Source organism: Anomaloglossus baeobatrachus, chromosome 2 (assembly GCF_048569485.1).
Source record: "Anomaloglossus baeobatrachus isolate aAnoBae1 chromosome 2, aAnoBae1.hap1, whole genome shotgun sequence".
NCBI classification, from domain to species: domain Eukaryota; kingdom Metazoa; phylum Chordata; class Amphibia; order Anura; family Aromobatidae; genus Anomaloglossus; species Anomaloglossus baeobatrachus.
The window spans coordinates 641862536-641880588 of record NC_134354.1 but is presented as its reverse complement, the minus strand read 5'-3'; the positions used below and the strand labels follow the sequence as shown (position 1 = coordinate 641880588).

The following is an 18053-nucleotide window of genomic DNA, read 5'->3' as shown; positions in this document are numbered from 1 at the left end:
AAACATGACTCACACGATTATCGGATCGCATCACCCAGTGCGGCCGGCTTCTCTACTGACAGGAACAGGTCTGCTGCATTTATTTCTATGCAGTTAAAACGCTCCCGACCAGAGTATGCGGCTATACCGCGTGATGCCAATGCAAGCCTTAGCTAAACAATAGTTGGGATTATAAAAAATTAAAACCTTAACCAAGTGCCATGTTTGGCATTTGCATATTAGCCTGACTAGTCAATGGGAGTCTCGTCATTGATAGCAGTACTGTCAGACATGCCATACTCACACCTCTCAATATTTTATGCAGAGCGCCAGGTCACAACTCAGCACATCTCTCTGGAAGCCTTGTTCTAGTTCTCAGAGATGCATTGTGAGCTTGTAACATAACTTCTGCCTTCTGGTCACTGCGGGACCGAAGCAGAGTTGATGAAGGAGAGTATAGGATAGGGGGCTTACATTTAAAGCAACAACACAAAAAAAAAACCACTGGAGCGGTGCTCTCTCATTTTTACTTACTTCCTCTTACACAATTTTCCTGTGTTCTGCACAATCTCGTCTTCTATTACATCACAATGTGTTTATAGAGAGAAAAAAAAATTCTAGCACATCGTAATTAAGGAACTGTCAACTTCATGAAAATACACAAAATATTTGCCCCTTTGTGAATTACCAAGCGCATGTCTACCAATGTGCATAAATATGGGGCAGAACAGGACATAGCACAGCTGATGAATTGTTTTACGTTTTGGTTTGTTTTTTTATAGTAGTAATGCAATTCCAATTTCATATATTCAATGCTTATATCTTATAGCAGGGGTCTCAAACTCGGCTGGGTGTATGGGCCGCACCAAGGAAAAAAATAATTTGGGGGGCCCGCATTCTTTGCAGGACAAAGTGACATTTTTATTGGTACCATATATTTTTTTTTTACACACCTTTGGATGACTGATTTTCAACATTTTTCACTTGTTTATTATAACAAATGTGCACATTCTTTGGGTAAATCTAAAAAAAAAAAATTTGATGTTAAAAAAGTCATGCCTTGTTTTTTATTTTTTTTTTTACATTTGATCCCTTTCTTGTAACTAATAGTGTTACAATTATCACTATATAGAAATTTTGGCCAACATCCTTTAGTAATGTTCCCTATCCTATAGTAATGTGCCCACCTTGTCCCCATCCTATAGTCATGTGCCTACCTTGTCCCCATCCTATAGACATGTGCCCACCTTGTCCCCATCCTATAGACGTGCCCACCTTGTCCCCATCCTATAGTCATGTGCCCACCTTGTCCCTATTCTATAGACATGTGCCCACCTTGTCCCTATCCTATAGTCATGTGCCTACCTTGTCCCCATCCTATAGACATGTGCCCACCTTGTCCCCATCCTATAGACGTGCCCACCTTGTCCCCATCCTATAGTCATGTGCCCACCTTGTCCCCATCCTATAGACATGTGCCCACCTTGTCCCCATCCTATAGACATGTGCCCACCTTGTCCCTATTCTATAGTAATGTCTCCATCCTGTAGTAATGGGTGGTGGGGGCAGTGGCAGGTGAAAGGTGATAATTTACCGATCGTTCTCGGCTTACACCCACAGATCCCTGAGTGAAGCTGAGGGGGCGGTCTCTGGCCCCAGATCCACAGTGATTGGAGAGATCGGTCACAAGGCCGGTCTCTCCAATCAGAGCTGGGGGCAGGTGAAACTGAGGTCACCCAGCTCCAGCCAATGATCGGTGCTACAGCTGCACTGATCATGGCTGGATTTCAATGTTACAGCCATTTTCAATGGCTGCAACATTACAGTGGCTGTGCGGCGTTCGTCAGCCAATCACAGCCTCCGTAGGTCCGGGGAGGAGACACCACCCCTCCTGAGGTCCCCTCCTCCCCGAATCTAAGGTATTTGCCATTTGCAATGCAAACAGCGATCGCAGCCACCGGGGCTGCGATCTCGCCATGACGTACTGGGTATGTCATGGATCCTTAAGTACCAGGGAGCCATGATGTAACCAGTACGTCATAGGTCACTAAGGGGTTAATGTGCCGTCCTTCACATACACAAAAAATAAAAAAACACCATTCTTCTAACCTGTCCCGCGTTCCCTCGGCTCCTCACCTCTGCCTCTTGCTGTCTGCAGGCCGTGCCCCGGTGACTATCGTGGCTGGTGCAGGGGCCACAGCCCCTGGCAGCGATTTATGTCAGATCAGATGGTTGTTTTGCCGGCGCTGTGCGTGCACAGGCCTTCCCTCTGAGAACGCAGCGCCGGCAAAACACTCATCTAACAAAGTGCAGACAGTGGCCGCAATAGTGAACAGGGGCACGGGCCTGGGGGCCGCGTGTTTGAGACCCCTGTCTTATAGCATTTCAGAGTGCGCAGATTTTATATATATATATATATATATATATATATATATATATATATATATATAATAATTTATGGTATTCTTGTAGACTGAGCACTCACAGGCAAAGTCCTGTCTGCTTCCGTACCGGTCTGTGCCTTGTTTTGTTTTTGATTATACTTATCCTAATATGTGTTCTCCTTTTTGTATGTAAAAACCCCATGGAATAAATGGCACTATAATAAATAATACTTTCTTCTGACTGAGCACTCCATCCATCAGCCTGGGGCATTTTTAATTATTGCTGGATCCTTCCTTCCCTTAAATTTGTAGGCTTACTGCATAGAGCAGCACATAATGTTAGAGTTGAGCAAGTATCGTAATATTCCTATTCGCGATACTCATAACAATTACTGTGTAATGCTCGCATATTCGTTCTGAATAGCAAATACAATGCAAGTCAATGGGATGTGCAAGTAATTTTTTGCTGAAATCCAGCAGAAAATTACATGCCTTCCAAAATCAGCAGAATATTACTCACATATCCCATTGACTTGTGTAATACTCGCATATTCGTTGCGAATAGCAAGTACAATGCAATACTTATGAGTATTGTGAACACAAATATTTCAATACTTGCTCAATTCTAGTTAGGATCCCAACCAACAGATACACCTTGCCACTGGCCTCTCATGAATTGGTACACCTCTTCATGAATCAGGACCATCAGAGAAGTGGCACCATCTCCATGTCTGCCTCACCACTAGTCTTACTCCAGTGGAGTAAGATTTGTATGAATACTGGACGCTGATGAGAGTTTCAAAATACTCGTAACGAATACGGTCTAATATTTGTGTATGCATTCCAAAGAGTGTGTGCAATGCAAGTCAATATGAAATACTCAATGTAACGATTAAACCGATGCCATACTAGTCGCTACTTGCTCAAAGTGCAACATTTGGGTTACTCACTGCAGTGGGAGTATTCCCCATTGACTTACATTGCACACTATTCGGAATGCATACACGAGTAGTAGACAGTACTCATTATGAGTATCACAAATCTGAGTATTTCAAAACTCGCTCATCATTACTGAACGCTACAGTTTGTCATGAGTGTGACGAGCCCTAGATGCAACTCCCCTATCCCAGTTACACCCCTTTTGTTAAAGGTGGCTGAAAATTTTATAAACACCAGAAGTTACATCATTTTAGTGAATTCACCAGGTGCACCAAGATGAGACCAAGTTTTTTTTTGTTGGTTTTTTAACACCAGAGTATTGGCTTAAGCTTTGATAAAGTGAGACCCTAGAATAAATTATAGATCAAAATGTGAAACTCAGATCATATTTGATTATCAGTATTTGTGGCTCAGACTCTAGCATACAAGTCAATGGAGACCTGTGAAATAGATATGAAACCGAACAGATTTGATTCCATGTCTCACATAGCTGTAGCTTGAGGGGCTGCTCACATAAAAATGGACAAGTGCAATGCAAGGAAAGGAAAGGAAAGGAAAAGAAAAAAAAAAAAAGCATTGCATTCAGACCAATGTAATACAAGGAGGCAGTTTAGATATTTTTTCCCTCAGCTGTATTCAGCCTAAGAGGGTTGGGGGAATTGAAGCATGATGCGCCTGGCATGGCACACCACTGACAATGTGTGTGAGAACAATGATGCCACATGGACCATGGCTACATTACCAGACTGCAGCATAGAATGCTGTAACTGGTTCTGTAAATGACTGTTGACCAATAGCTGCTGAGCAGAGAAATGCATGTCCTACAGATGCTACATCAGAGGAAAAAAATATTTAAAATTCACTCATGACATACACAACTCATCCACCTTATGGATCAATTTAGGATAGATTTTTTTTTTTTATATGGTTTTGTGAACACGAAAGGGTAACTGAGCTGTTTTTAATATGCAATTTGAAAACAGATGGGGCTAAATCTCAGCAATGTGTCATTTAAGCAGTGTGCCCTTAATGCACAGTGAAGGTTTTATCACAAGGATATTATCACTGTTATTAGCTGCCTCATGCCAAGTCACCCAACCACACCCCCTGCTGTGAGTTGTGGTGTTCACTTTCTGAAGTCTGCTACTTAAAGAAATCAGATTGTGTGAATTGCTGCACCCAGTACACTAAGGGGTACTTTGCACGTTGCGACATCGCTACTGTGATATCATCGGGGTCAAATCGAAATTGACGCACATCCGGCGCCAGTAACGACGTCGCAACGTGGAAAGCCCGGGAGAGAAGATGAACGAGCGTGAAACAGTCAAAAATCGCTGATCTGTCACGTCGTTCATTTTCATAATGTCAGTGCGTCTGCAAGTACGATGTTTGTCGTTCCTGCAGCTCCACACATAGCTGTGTGTAAACCCGCAGGCGCGACAAACATCTCCTTACCTGCGCCCGCCGTCCACCAGCAATGCGGAAGGGAGAAGGTGGGTGGGATGTTTACGTCCCGCTCATCTCCGCCCCTCCACTTCTATTGGCCGACTGCTTAGTGACGTCACTGACACCGCATGACCCGCCCCCTTAGGAAGGCGGCAACTCACCGGCCAGAGCGACGTCACAGGGCAGGTAAGTGCGTGTGAAGCTGCCGTAGCAATAATGTTCGCTACAGCAGCTACCACAAGATATCGCAAGTGCGACGGGGGCGGGTACTATCACGCTCAGCATAGATATCATCGGCTAGCGATGTCGCAGCGTGCAAAGTACCCCCCAAGTGATGCATCGTTTGAATCCGTCGATTCCTTTTAATGGGGGTTTTTGCTGCAATGTACATTTAAACACTAGATCTTGGAATAAGTTGCACAATTTCATGTGTTGGAAGATTCTCAGCACAAAGTTTTTCTAATTTTGCCCTTACTTTGTATTGTGCAATGGCTGTGACTGATCATACCACATTGCCTGGTGAGGAGAAACTAGACTATACAGACAGAACAGCATGGGATTGAAGGTGCAGCTTTGTGTGGTAAAACAATTGCTAGTCTTAAAACACAAAGGGTAATGTTTAATCTCAGAAAAAGAAACAAAAAGTTACGTTCTCATATTGTGCAGTCTGTATACACTTTCTCCCCTGCCCAGGAGAGGTGGTATGATCAGATTATGTCCTTGTACAGTCAGACACAGCCATTACACAGTACATAACAGGGGCACATTTATAGCATATCAGCAGAGGAAATTTTTAAGTTTAACTGTACAAGCTACGGTACTTTTATTCTAAGACCTACTAACTAAAATGTACTTTGTAGGACCCCTTTAAGTATAAATTTAAAATGACAGGCTTTATTGGCTTAAAATAAAATATCTTCCATGAAAACAGGAATAAATATGTTTGACCATGTATTTTCCCTTTTCCTTCATATTAGTCTCTGCTGGTAACACTTCTATAGATGGGTGAATATAGCCGACATAGATGTGTTTCCACCCTTAATCTCACTATGCGAGTAAAATCGGTCCGACTGGGCTGAAAAAAAACTCGGCTGATTTTAGTTCACGTTAGGTGCGAGTGCAACGCAAGTGCGATGCTATTTCTGAGATTTTACTAGCGTGTGTAATGCGTATTTTTTACTATGTCATCTGCCATTCAGCGCTGCTACATGGCCGCTGACAGCAGACACAGACAGCCATGTAGCAGAGCTGAATGGCAGATGACAGCAGACACAGACAGAGCCGCACTGTCAGAATGAACTCGGGTGAACTTCACCCGACTTCATTGTCATGCTGCGGCTCTGTCTGTGTCGCGCCCTGATTAGCGGTCACCAGTGAAGACTCACCGGTGACCGCTAATCTCCTGAGTAACTGAAGTTAGCAGCCCTCTCTCATATACTCACCAATCCCCGACGCTGCACGGCATTCTCACTGCTCCAGCGGCTTTTACTGTTTTGACAAAGCCGGCCGCCCATTAAACAATTTCGTATTCCCTGCTTTCCCCGCCCACCAGCGCCTATGATTGGTTACAGTGAGACACGCCCCCACTCTGAGTGACAGGTGTCACACTGCACCCAATCACAGCAGCTGGTGGGCGGGTCTATACTGTGCAGTGAAATAAATAAATTAAAAAAATGGAGTGCGGTCCCCCCCCAATTTTAAAACCAGCCAGATAAAGCCATACGGCTGAAGGCTGGTATTCTCAGGATGGGGAGCTCCACGTTATGGGGAGCCCCCCAGCCTAACAATATCAGCCAACAGCCGCCCAGAATTGCCGCATACATTATATGCGACAGTTCTGGGACTGTACCCGGCTCTTCCCGATTTACCCTGGTGCGTTGGCAAATCGGGGTAATAAGGAGTTATTGGCAGCCCATAGCTGCCAATAAGTCCTAGATTAATCATGTCAGGCGTCTATGAGACACCCTCCCACTCCAGAAGGGAGTGGGAACATCAAGGAGCAGATCCACCAACACTGAACTGTAAGTACGGTCATCAGTAGAAACAAAAACTATTCAAGTTATCTATATAGTTCATGAAGGCATGACCATTAGAATACTTTATCTGCCCAAAGTACACCTTGAAGGTTTGGAATTTATCAAGATTTATTTGACTTAGTGATACTGATTGGAATATTCCAAAAAGGACAAAACTAATGTTTTATGTGAAAATATGTCAGCTAAATTCAACAACCGACACTAAAAAATTAGCACTGAAGGAATTAAATTCCACACAAGTGTTGAGATTCAAAAGAATATGTTGCAAAGCCCATTAACAGTTTGTAGCAATATATTTGATGCTAAAGAAAAACCCTGTCTTCAGGATTTTATAAACAAAACAAATGATCTGTATATAAATGCACTCTAATGCTAAATAAATCCATACCTAGTGTGTAGAATTTATTTTCTTGAGTTTAAGGGTATATCCACACACTGCTGCAGTTTTGTGTTCACCACAATAGTAAACCATGTGACCCAAACAACAAACGTCTTTCTGATGCATTTTTTTTATCACCAATGGGCTGGGAGGGAGCAAAAACAATTGACCTGCAGTTTGTCACCACAAAACTGCAGCCCAAAAAAGAAAAAAAAACAAAAAAAAAAAAAACATGTGCACAGCAAAACTGAAATCTCAGACTTTGCTGGGGAGGGAAATGCAGTTTTGTGCCACAAACTGCACCCAAAAAAACTGAACAAAAATGCAGCGTGGGGCCTTTCAGAACTTTATCATTGAAACCTTATGAGTGCACCACAAGTGCAGCAGGATGGGAAATGCATTTTCTTCTTCCCAGTTACCCTCTACCAGATCTTACCTAGTGAGATCTTTGCCTTGTGCAGGAACTGCCTGGGGCAGTGCATGCACAGATTGCTAATCTAGCTTTCAACATAAGGCCTTACCTGGAGATACAGCCCAAAATGTTGCTTGCGTAAAATCTGACTATGTAAGGTCCTGTAAAGTCATAGTATGGTCCTGAGGATGGTGTGGGAGCTTTCTGGACTAAATCTGCACATACATTGCCTCAAGCAATTGTGCTGGGGAAAGATCTCACTAGGGAAACCCAGTTACTGAAAGAATGACCCGCTACACACAGGAGGAAGAGAATAGGGAGAGTGGCAAAGGCACTATCCCACCTGGCTGCACTTTGAAATATTATGCAAATAAATGCCATGATTAACTTAAAAAAAAAAATCAAAAAGGATTTCTACAAACAAGGTTAGGATTTAGTCAGCATCACAGAACCTTTACACATGTCCATTCTGGGAAAAAAAAATATTGATGAGACGTGCCTTTTAATATAAAGTTAAGGAATTACCCTTATGAGGAAACTTATGGTATCATTTAGAAGACCGTTTAAATGTGTTTACAGCTGAAGTGCTGACCAATTGTTTCACAGTTCCCAAAAGTAAGTGAACCCATTTAGGAAGCTTTAAATGTTAACAGAAGACCTTAAAAGCCACATTAAGGTGTGACCAAGAACTGCTAAATGAAAAAAATAATTACAGCCTAGGACATCATTGCTTCTATATTCATTTTTAGTGGAATATACTTTACACATTAAGCCATTGCACAGATATGAATTTCCACTGTACTGTAAGATTTTAGCAGCTTATTCCATACATCTTTGCAACTTCAAATTAAACAGCCATCACTTATTAGGAACCATAATAAAAATGGAACTTTATTTAAAAAATATAAGATGGAAGGCTTTAGCTTCAGGAAGGAAAAGGCACATTTCAACTAAATCTTTAATACTCATCACCATCATCCTCCGCTTCAGCACTATCTGCACCAACTTCTTCATAATCCTTCTCCAGGGCAGCCATGTCCTCACGGGCCTCAGAGAACTCTCCCTCCTCCATACCCTCACCTACATACCAGTGCACAAAGGCACGCTTGGCATACATCAGGTCAAACTTATGGTCCAGTCTTGCCCAGGCCTCTGCAATAGCAGTGGTGTTGCTCAGCATACACACAGCACGCTGGACCTTGGCCAGATCCCCACCTGGAACCACAGTTGGTGGCTGATAGTTAATACCAACCTTAAAACCAGTTGGGCACCAGTCCACAAACTGGATACTACGTTTGGTCTTGATGGTGGCAATGGCTGCATTAACATCTTTGGGCACCACATCACCACGGTACAACAGGCAGCAAGCCATGTATTTACCATGACGTGGGTCACATTTCACCATCTGGTTGGCTGGCTCAAAACAAGCATTGGTTATGTCTGCTACTGTAAGCTGCTCATGGTAGGCTTTCTCTGCAGAGATGACTGGGGCATAAGTGGCAAGAGGGAAGTGGATACGAGGGTAGGGCACCAAGTTAGTCTGGAACTCTGTCAGATCTACATTCAGAGCTCCATCAAATCTGAGGGAGGCTGTAATAGAGGACACTATCTGACTAATAAGGCGGTTCAAGTTGGTGTAAGTTGGGCGCTCAATATCTAGGTTTCTACGGCAGATGTCATAGATTGCCTCATTGTCTACCATGAAAGCACAGTCAGAATGCTCAAGGGTGGTGTGAGTGGTAAGGATGGAGTTGTAGGGCTCAACAACAGCAGTGGACACTTGAGGAGCTGGGTAAATTGCAAACTCCAGCTTGGATTTCTTTCCATAATCAACAGAGAGACGTTCCATCAGCAGAGAGGTGAATCCAGAACCAGTGCCACCACCGAAGCTGTGGAAAACCAGGAAACCCTGAAGACCGGTGCACTGGTCAGCCTGTAGAAAACAATTTACAATATATCAATCAATTTTTATCTGCTACCCATTTTATAACCACACCATTAAAAACTAATCCGTCACTCACCAGTTTACGGATTCTGTCAAGCACCAGATCAATGATTTCTTTGCCAATCGTGTAATGACCACGGGCATAGTTGTTGGCAGCATCTTCTTTTCCAGTGATCAGCTGTTCTGGGTGGAATAGCTGTCGGTATGTACCAGTGCGCACCTCATCTGTAGAAATTAAAATAAATGCATTGATCAATGAGAGCATTGACTAAGGACTTACAAAACTCCCTGAAGTGAAAACAATCAATATAGCCAAAATGCCAGCAGCTAAACATCATTCATGACAGGGCAACTCTTGAATAATTTGATATGCTGCAGACTAACTTACCAATAACTGTGGGCTCCAGGTCCACAAACACAGCCCTGGGGACATGTTTGCCAGCTCCAGTCTCGCTGAAGAAAGTGTTGAAGGAATCGTCCCCTCCTCCAATGGTCTTGTCACTGGGCATCTGCCCATCAGGCTGGATGCCATGTTCCAGGCAGTACAGCTCCCAGCAGGCATTACCGATCTGCACACCAGCCTGACCGACGTGGATAGAGATGCACTCACGCTGGGAAAAAAAAAAAAAAAAAAAAAAATTAAAAAACCCAGATTATAACCAAGTAGTATAGTATACACAATTTGAATCATTACTTCTGGCCTTTTGATAGCTGAAGAATGTAAGATACAAATATCTACACATTATGACTGCCAATATGACAATAAGGTGTGGTCCGGTCTCAAAAGAAATGTCTGTAGTCACTACTGCAGACGGATGAACCATGACTGATGCCCACTATCCTGTTTTGCCTAGTGCAGGGGCAGTCCAGAGAATGCATGAAAGTAACAGTATACACAATAGTGACTCTTCACGTTAGGAACGTTTACATGGCACTTTGCCACAATTAAGCAGGCCGTGCATGTGTGCGATGCATATAGGGTGACTGTAGACTTAGGCTGAACATAGCCTTCTAATCCTCAGTCACATAAGCTGAGCCTAACATGATGCAGTCATGGCTATTAATGCATATCTGAACTTACCACTAAGAAAACCTGCAGCACCTGCACTAAACCATTCACCATGGAGGATGCAGCCATCACACATTGGTGAAAAGGCCATGAAATCTGAGGCTCTTTAGGCCCCAATCACAATTCAGTATTTGGGGTTATTGGCACAGGAAATTTTAGGCATTGATCAAAGAATGGCACCAGGAGCCATGCAGCTGCTAATAATTAATTTAAAGGGCGTTGTCCAATAGCAGATAAACTTTTATTAATAGGCCCAGGGGGAAGGGAAAACATCTGTGATGTCCTGGGATGCATACACTGTGGGGGTGTCAGATGTGGATTGGCCGCAGTGCTTGTGTGACACTGTCGGATGCTGATCCCAGCAGGACATGCAGAGCCAAGTACAGCGGAGCTGCACCAGTCTAGGAGAGTCTTTCCACCTACTTGAGCCCTTTAATAAGTCCATTAATGGATAATCCGTTTATGGCTCTGCTCCCTTCTGTATCAAGCAGTGCGGCATGCTGCATTTTGTCAGAAAAGCACACAGACCCAAATAAAGTTAGAGCCCACAGGGCACTGTTTATCATGGGACTGATCAGGGAAAGTTATTTTTGTTCTTGTGCGATTGAGCAGATTAGAAAGCAAATATCTTTATCCAGAGGACCAGTCATGTGAATATATAAATTTATCTGACTTTAGGATGTGTTTTTGCAGCTTCCAGCGTGATGCACAAAGCTCAATTGATGAATTGTTCTGCCCCAGTGGCCCTGGCACTCCCAAGTTAGTCTGTCCCCATTGTTCTGCCTGGTGAAGCTTAATCATATGCTTCACATACTAATTTCTGCTCTACTCTATAAACCGGCTGAAACCAGCAAATTTCCTAGCACTGACTCACTGAGGAATGCCAGACCAGCAGCAGCAGGATTAACCGCACTATAGTGAGGCTTAGATAACCTATGCAGACACGTGCTGTAACGGCATTATGTGGGGCATGAGCAGGTATCTTAATAGCCAGGGATTCCAAAAGCAACACAAGAATACGGCCCTTAAATGCAGCCAACGATGAAAAATAAAAGGCCATTCCTATTTGGGACATTTATGGCATACCCAGATGAAAACCTCGATATACATTTCCTTCTCTAATACTCTATCCCAAAATACGGTGTCATGAATGTAACAAGATGGCCTCCATAGTGACATGTCAGTGTCCTCCATTTCGGATTCTCCCCACCAACCTTCCGATCCAAAACAAAACCCTGGAGCAATCAGCTGATCACCTGTCAGGAGCATTTAATTATTTTTAAAGAAGCCATAACAATAACTTCAAGGGGTCCCTAATTGTTGGAAAACCCCATTTAATACTATGGCATCTAGATCAAGTAAAGGTTACAAGGGTACATCTCTTTCCATCACCTTTGTTACCCACACCTACACCACCTAAAGTAGATTACAAGTCTTCCTATGACACATCCTATATTCACTGTGGGCACAGGGTACCATACAATCTCTTCTATGATCACAAATGCTTTATATGAAGAATTGGCAACGAAACATACAATGAGGCCAAATGCAAATCAACAGATTCTGTGCCAGCATTTTATAGTTTAGTCAACATCTAGATAAATATTGGCATCGAATGTCATGTTCTCAAAGGGAAGTTATCAGAAAGTGACCTGTGTAGAGGAAATCTGCAAGACTTTGCTATCCCATCTAAAGGGTGCTTTACATGCTGCGACATCGCTAGCGATGTGACCGGCGCTATAAAACCGACTTATGTGCAATCTGCAATCACATCTGCAATCTGGCATGTCACATCGTTAACGAGATCGCTAGCGATGTTGCAGCGTGTAAAGCACCCTTTAGAGCATGATGTAAGGGCAATGCCGCTGATTAGAGATGTGTCACTTACTGGAATGCTTGCTGAATTTTTTTTTTTAGTTTTATCTGCAGCAGATCTACCAGTTCTCTGAATGCAAAGCTCTGTATATCCTCATCCACATCACTGATGGCAACTTTTTGCCTATGCACAGTGTAAACAGCTGCCAATCAGTGGCGAGGGCAGGTTATACAAAGCTCATGAAAATTGAGCCCAATGCGGCAGGTTTCCTAGGCCTCTAGTGATCTGTTGCTGAAAAAAAAAAATCACAGTAAGCAATCCACTGATATCAGGAGCTCTACTTGAAGGATGCTGCTCTCAGATTAGGTGGTAAAGAACTGGTGACACTTAAATCAAGTTTTTGTGCTCCATAAGGCTGCTTTCACACATCCGGTTTTTGCAGTGCGGCTCAATCACCTATGCAACGGATGCAGCGAAAAAAACGGATCCATTGCGTAAGTTTTTTCACATGACGTGGCCCGTCTGTTTGACAGATGCGGCTTGATACTGAGCATGCGCAGTGCAAAAAACGCATCCGGATGCGGTTTTTACCGCAGGATGCCGCACCCAGCGTCCATAAGCTTGCATTGTAAATTGCGCCGGATCCGGCACCATGCGTTTTTCGCTGCATAAAAACGTGCCAGGCAACGTTCCATTCGGCCGCCGCATGGGCTAAATATGCCGCATCCTGCAAAAACGGGACGCAACGCAAGGCCATGCGGCACAATACTGCGCTAATGCAAGTCCATGTGGAAAAAAAAAAACGGTTGTGTTTTTTCTGCAAAGCACCGTATTGTGCTGCTCAGCAAAAGCTGGATGTGTGAAAGCAGCCCAAGTAAAAATTTGGCCTGTGTTAACACTGGAAACTAGGGCTTGTTTTAGACACCAAAGGTGTCTAAAAGGCAGAATTTTATCATCAATTAACATCTGTTAACTGCTAACACAAGATGCACCAAACATAAGGTGTCACTGCTGAACCTGCACCCTCAGTGACTTGCACAGGAGATACAATAGAAAATATGGGGTCAGTGTGTGGCCATTGCAGCTAATGTCCATGTCCAGCTTCCTATAACAGGAAGTCACCATAAAGCCCCACTGGCCAAGGTGAGAACTGCAATATTCCTATTTAATAGAGGGCTCCCGAGTAATACCACTAATCACGGCAAACGGTCAATGCATAAACATGCACATCCAGCTTGAGACAGGATTAGGAGAAAGAGGGCCAGAGACAATATATGTTAAATGCAAACCCTTCACTGAGAATAGTCACTTCTCTATATAAAATCCAATACTCCCAAACACTACGGACCACTGATAGTCACATCAGCCTCATCCGCAGAGCCCCTCGTGTATGTGCCCCACCCGTACAAGCTCCAGCAATGACCCCAGAGGTGACGCAGCCCTTGGTGATCTCTTCACAGGGCAGATCGTGAGTCACAAGGAGCAGGAAGCAATGACTTCATCTACAGCAGCACCTCACCGGAGCTGCACCCCCTCCTACACATTCACAGCCGCCATCACCGACACTAGGGGAAAGCAGAACTGCACCATCATCCGTACACGACACTGCCAGTCACACCGCCCAGAAGACAATAGCTGCACATTGTGTAAGATCCGCCCCATCAGACTCCAGGCACAATGATGAAGGGACTTTCCTCTAGAAAACAGCAGTTATGATGGGCATTTTAATGGGGTCCTCCACAGAAACCAGATAACTCATCCATAGAACAGGTGATAAATGTGTGATCCCATACAGAGGCGGCCAGAGACCACCACCCAGGAGTCAGTAGGGTGGTCGGGCATGTGCCCCGTGCTCCTGACAGCATTCCCGATCAGACTAACAAGCCAGTCACTAGCCCATCAGCACGGCAGGGAAGCGCCCTACCAGACCACCGCCACCTGCAATAACGGCACACGGAGCACAGCCTCCTGCGGAGGGATCAGACATCTACAGGGAACGGTTTCCTGGGATCACCCTTATAATCACGCCATATAATAAGGATGCGCTGGTTTTCTGCACCATGGTGGACCGGCTCAAATGCCCCATACTGATACACAAAAGCATCATGTACAGGGGACCGGAGCAGACCGCAAGATAACGGATCTGCCTGCTGCGGAACAGGAGCACGCGACTGGCCGCAAGTGCTGCCCCTCCCCCCCCGCAGTGGCGCAGACCCCATCACTGCCGTGCGCACGAGGCTCTACCGTTATAAGCCGGAGCTCAGCGTCACGTGACTCCGCACGTGCGCCACCGCGCAGAGGGCGAGAGAAGCGCGCGGCCTGTCCCGCCCGGAGAGAACGGGTTAAGCGCACACTGTACCGCAGGCCCTCAGCCTGAATAAGCGCTCAACCGCCTGAGGGACGGCGGTCTGCGCGGATGTGGGAAGTTTAGGAGGCGCGCTTCCCGCTATAGAAGCAGGCGGTGAATGACCGGGAACTCTCCCTTCACTGCACTTACCATGGCTGCTCAATAAGGACGTTCACAAAGACAGAAGACGCGGGTTCGCGAAAGTGAAAATTCTCACCGACCGACAGTTAGGAGTCTCGGTAAGAACTGCCCTGGAATGCGCTCCGGACGGGAGCTTTTAACAACCTTGTCGAAATGACGTCACGCGGGCGGGTGCAGTGGGCGGGGCCGCGCGGATGGAAGCGGCTATTGGCTCCTTCGAACTTTTGAAAGAAAACGTCATTTCTAGAGCTGAGCGCAGTGGCGGCCGGAAGCGGCGGGGTTTCGTGGTGAGAGGCTGTGGTGCCGGCTGGTAGGAGCGCGGCTTATCAGGCCCGTGCAGCTGTACGGGTCTCCTCACAGGCCAAACATGGTAATGCCTGATATCGGCACAGCGCGCGCCGAGACGTGTGGCGACAGAGAGGCCTCGTGTCATGAGCACCGGCCGTGTAACCGCCACAGGGATAACTAGCGGGCGAGGTGCTGCTCTCTGGCACCCACAGGAAAGATGGGCTGCCCCAGGCGGGGTGTGCGGACCCGTGAGGGCGACTCGCCTGTGGAGGCAGCACGCTGGCGAGGACTAAATGTTAACCCCTTCACCCTCAGCCTGTTTCCACCTTCCTGACAGGGCTATATTTTACAATTCTGACCAGTGTCACTTTATGAAGTAATAACTCTGTAAGGCCCTGTGCACACTAGAAAAAAGGAATTTTCTTAAGAAAATTCCGGAGGCTCAGTAAGATTCCCGCACCTGCGGGAAAATACTGCACCGAAATCCGCATGCGGTTTATTGCGTTTTGGTGCGGAAATGCCGCAGCCAGCGTCGGACTGGCTACTGGAGGAATTTCCTGTAATACCAGGCCTGGCCGCGGTTACCTGCACTGAACTCCGGAGCTCCCACCTGAGCTCCGGAGTGCAGCCTAGACTAAACTGTGAGCGCAGAGTGATTGATTCCCCGGCAATTGCTGTTTAGTTCAGGCTGGGCTGATCTCCGGAGCTCAGGTGAAAGCTCCGGAGTGCAGCCCGGCCTCTCTACATCTGTCACCTGAGCTCCGGAGATCAGCCCGGCCTGAACTAAACTGCAATCGCCGGGGAAACAATCACTCGGCGCTCGCAGTTTAGTCTACGCTGCACTCCGGAGCTCAGGTGACTGCTCCGGAGTGCAGTGCAGGTAACTGCAGGCCTGGCATTACTGGAGATTCCTCTGGTAGCCAGTCCCGCAGCTACCTGCGGAAAAGAAGTGACATGCAATTGTTTTTGCTGCAAGAATCCTGCAGCTAAACATGCAGCCTGTCAAAATCCGCATAGTGCGCACTGCATTTTTTTTTCCCCATAGGATTTGCTGGTGAATCACTGCAGAGATGGTATGAACATTTTCTGCAGCGAAACATGTGGGAAATTCCGTCTAGTGCGCACAAGGCCTAAGGCTGCTTTCACACATAAAACTGATGCAGCTGATCCGTTTCTTTGCCGGATCGTGCCTGATGCCAAAAAACTGATGTGTGAAAGGAGCCTAACGCTTCAATGGATCCCAGTGATTCTGTCACTATCACATTGTACTGCATCTTAGTGGTAAAATTTGGTTGAAATTTTTTCTTTATTTGTGAAAGTTTTGGTGAAAAATTTAGCAATCTTCTCACACTTTTGGAGTTATGTTGTACTAAATAGTTAAATTTACCACATGTCTACCGTAATTTACATCACCTTTAGAAAACTTTTTTTTTTATTTAACCCTTCCAATAAACAAAATCTTCAGTTTCTAGTTTTTCCCAACAAAATTTACAAAACCAATTCTTTTAGGGACCGTATCACGTTTAAAGTGACCTATCTGACAATAAACTGGAAAAAAGAAGCGCAATAGGATCTTACCGAAATAGCAATGGGAGAGAGAGAGAGATAAGGTACTACTCACCTATAGGGGTTGTGACAGTCACAACTCCTATAACAGCATGTATGTAGATAATTCCAAAGCCACGGCAGCGGTCCCTCGGTTGGCAGATAACAGAGAGTAGTAGGATGAGGGTTTCCAGGCCGCGCCAATGACAAGCCGATATTAAGATGTTAGATTAATGTTGCTTTTATTCCAATATACAGGTCTACGCGTTTCGGAAGGCACCCCTTCCTTCTTCAGGACCAAATGGCAAGAAAACATCAAATCTCCATGTTTGATTGTTATGATTTGATGTTTTCTTGCCATTTGGTCCTGAAGAAGGAAGGGGTGCCTTCCGAAACGCGTAGACCTGTATATTGAAATAAAAGCAACATTAATCTAACATCTTAAAGAAGTTGTCCAGTTACCAAAACTGTTTGTTTTTTTTCTGATAAATCTTGCTAATATGTGCCCCTCAACACATCTATTATGTTTTTTCAGCAAAATTACCTTTTATTGTGCACTAGCAGCACACGATCATTGCTGGCTCCAGCTCTGATGGGGTTAATCTCTCCTCTGACTTCCTGTGTTCAGTTCCTACAAGTCCCAGGATTCTTTGTGGCTCTAGGGCGGTGTCTGGCTTATCTAACACACCCATTGTGTCTAATACACCCACTCTGCTCCCACCCAAACCCTCCTCCCTGCCTCTTCCCTGTGGGTGCACTGAGATCATCAAGCACACAGAGACAGCAGCAGCTCTACACAGCCAGGGGAAGAAAGTGTGTGTGTGCGCGTATATACAGTGTATGTGTATATACAGTATGTGTGCGTATATACAGTGTGTGTGTGTGTGTGTGTGTGTATATACAGTGTGTGTGTGTGTGTGTGTATATGTCATACTCACCTGTCTGCAGGGTCCGGGTGCCATGCTTGCTTCCAGCCCCTGCCTCGGTCCCGCCGCTCTGGCTGTGTGCAGTCTCCCCGGGGCACGTACGAAGCTTGCAGGACCTGGCGGTGGATCACCTGATGCAGTCACCTGACGCATCAGCTGATCGATTCTCGTGGTGTCGCCGGCTTTTTCGCGCCCGGCCGGCTATCAGCTGATCCTGCCGTCAGGGGACTTCATCAGCTGATTACCGGCAGCTCCTGCAGTGATGGGACAGGATCAGACTCTCATCCGATCGCTGCAGGAGCTGCCGGTAAGCAGCACAGACGTGAGTATTTATTTATTTATTTATTTTTTTTGCACTGATGTTTCAGCTGATTGTATAATCGGCTTTTATACAATCAGCT

The 18053-nt window shown here is 45.4% G+C and overlaps 1 protein-coding gene across 1 annotated transcript; it reads right to left on the bottom strand.

Moving 5' to 3' along the window:
- Positions 1 to 8302: 8302 nt before the first annotated feature.
- On the bottom strand, positions 8303 to 15015 carry LOC142291958 (tubulin alpha chain). The gene is made up of 4 exons (XM_075336938.1): positions 14903 to 15015; positions 9909 to 10131; positions 9597 to 9745; positions 8303 to 9508 (listed from the first exon to the last, which is right to left on the bottom strand). The coding sequence occupies exons 1-4, from the start codon at positions 14903 to 14905 to the stop codon at positions 8534 to 8536; spliced, it is 1350 nt and encodes a 449-aa protein (XP_075193053.1). The 5' UTR covers positions 14906 to 15015; the 3' UTR covers positions 8303 to 8533.
- Positions 15016 to 18053: the final 3038 nt, after the last annotated feature.

Excerpts from the sequence above, each read along its gene's own strand:
- LOC142291958 (XM_075336938.1), bottom strand. Across the intron at positions 9,746-9,908 it reads CCTGGAGCCCACAGTTATTG|ATGAGGTGCGCACTGGTACA; the intron begins GTAAGTTAGTCT and ends TAATTTCTACAG. Across the intron at positions 9,509-9,596 it reads TTGACAGAATCCGTAAACTG|GCTGACCAGTGCACCGGTCT; the intron begins GTGAGTGACGGA and ends TGTTTTCTACAG.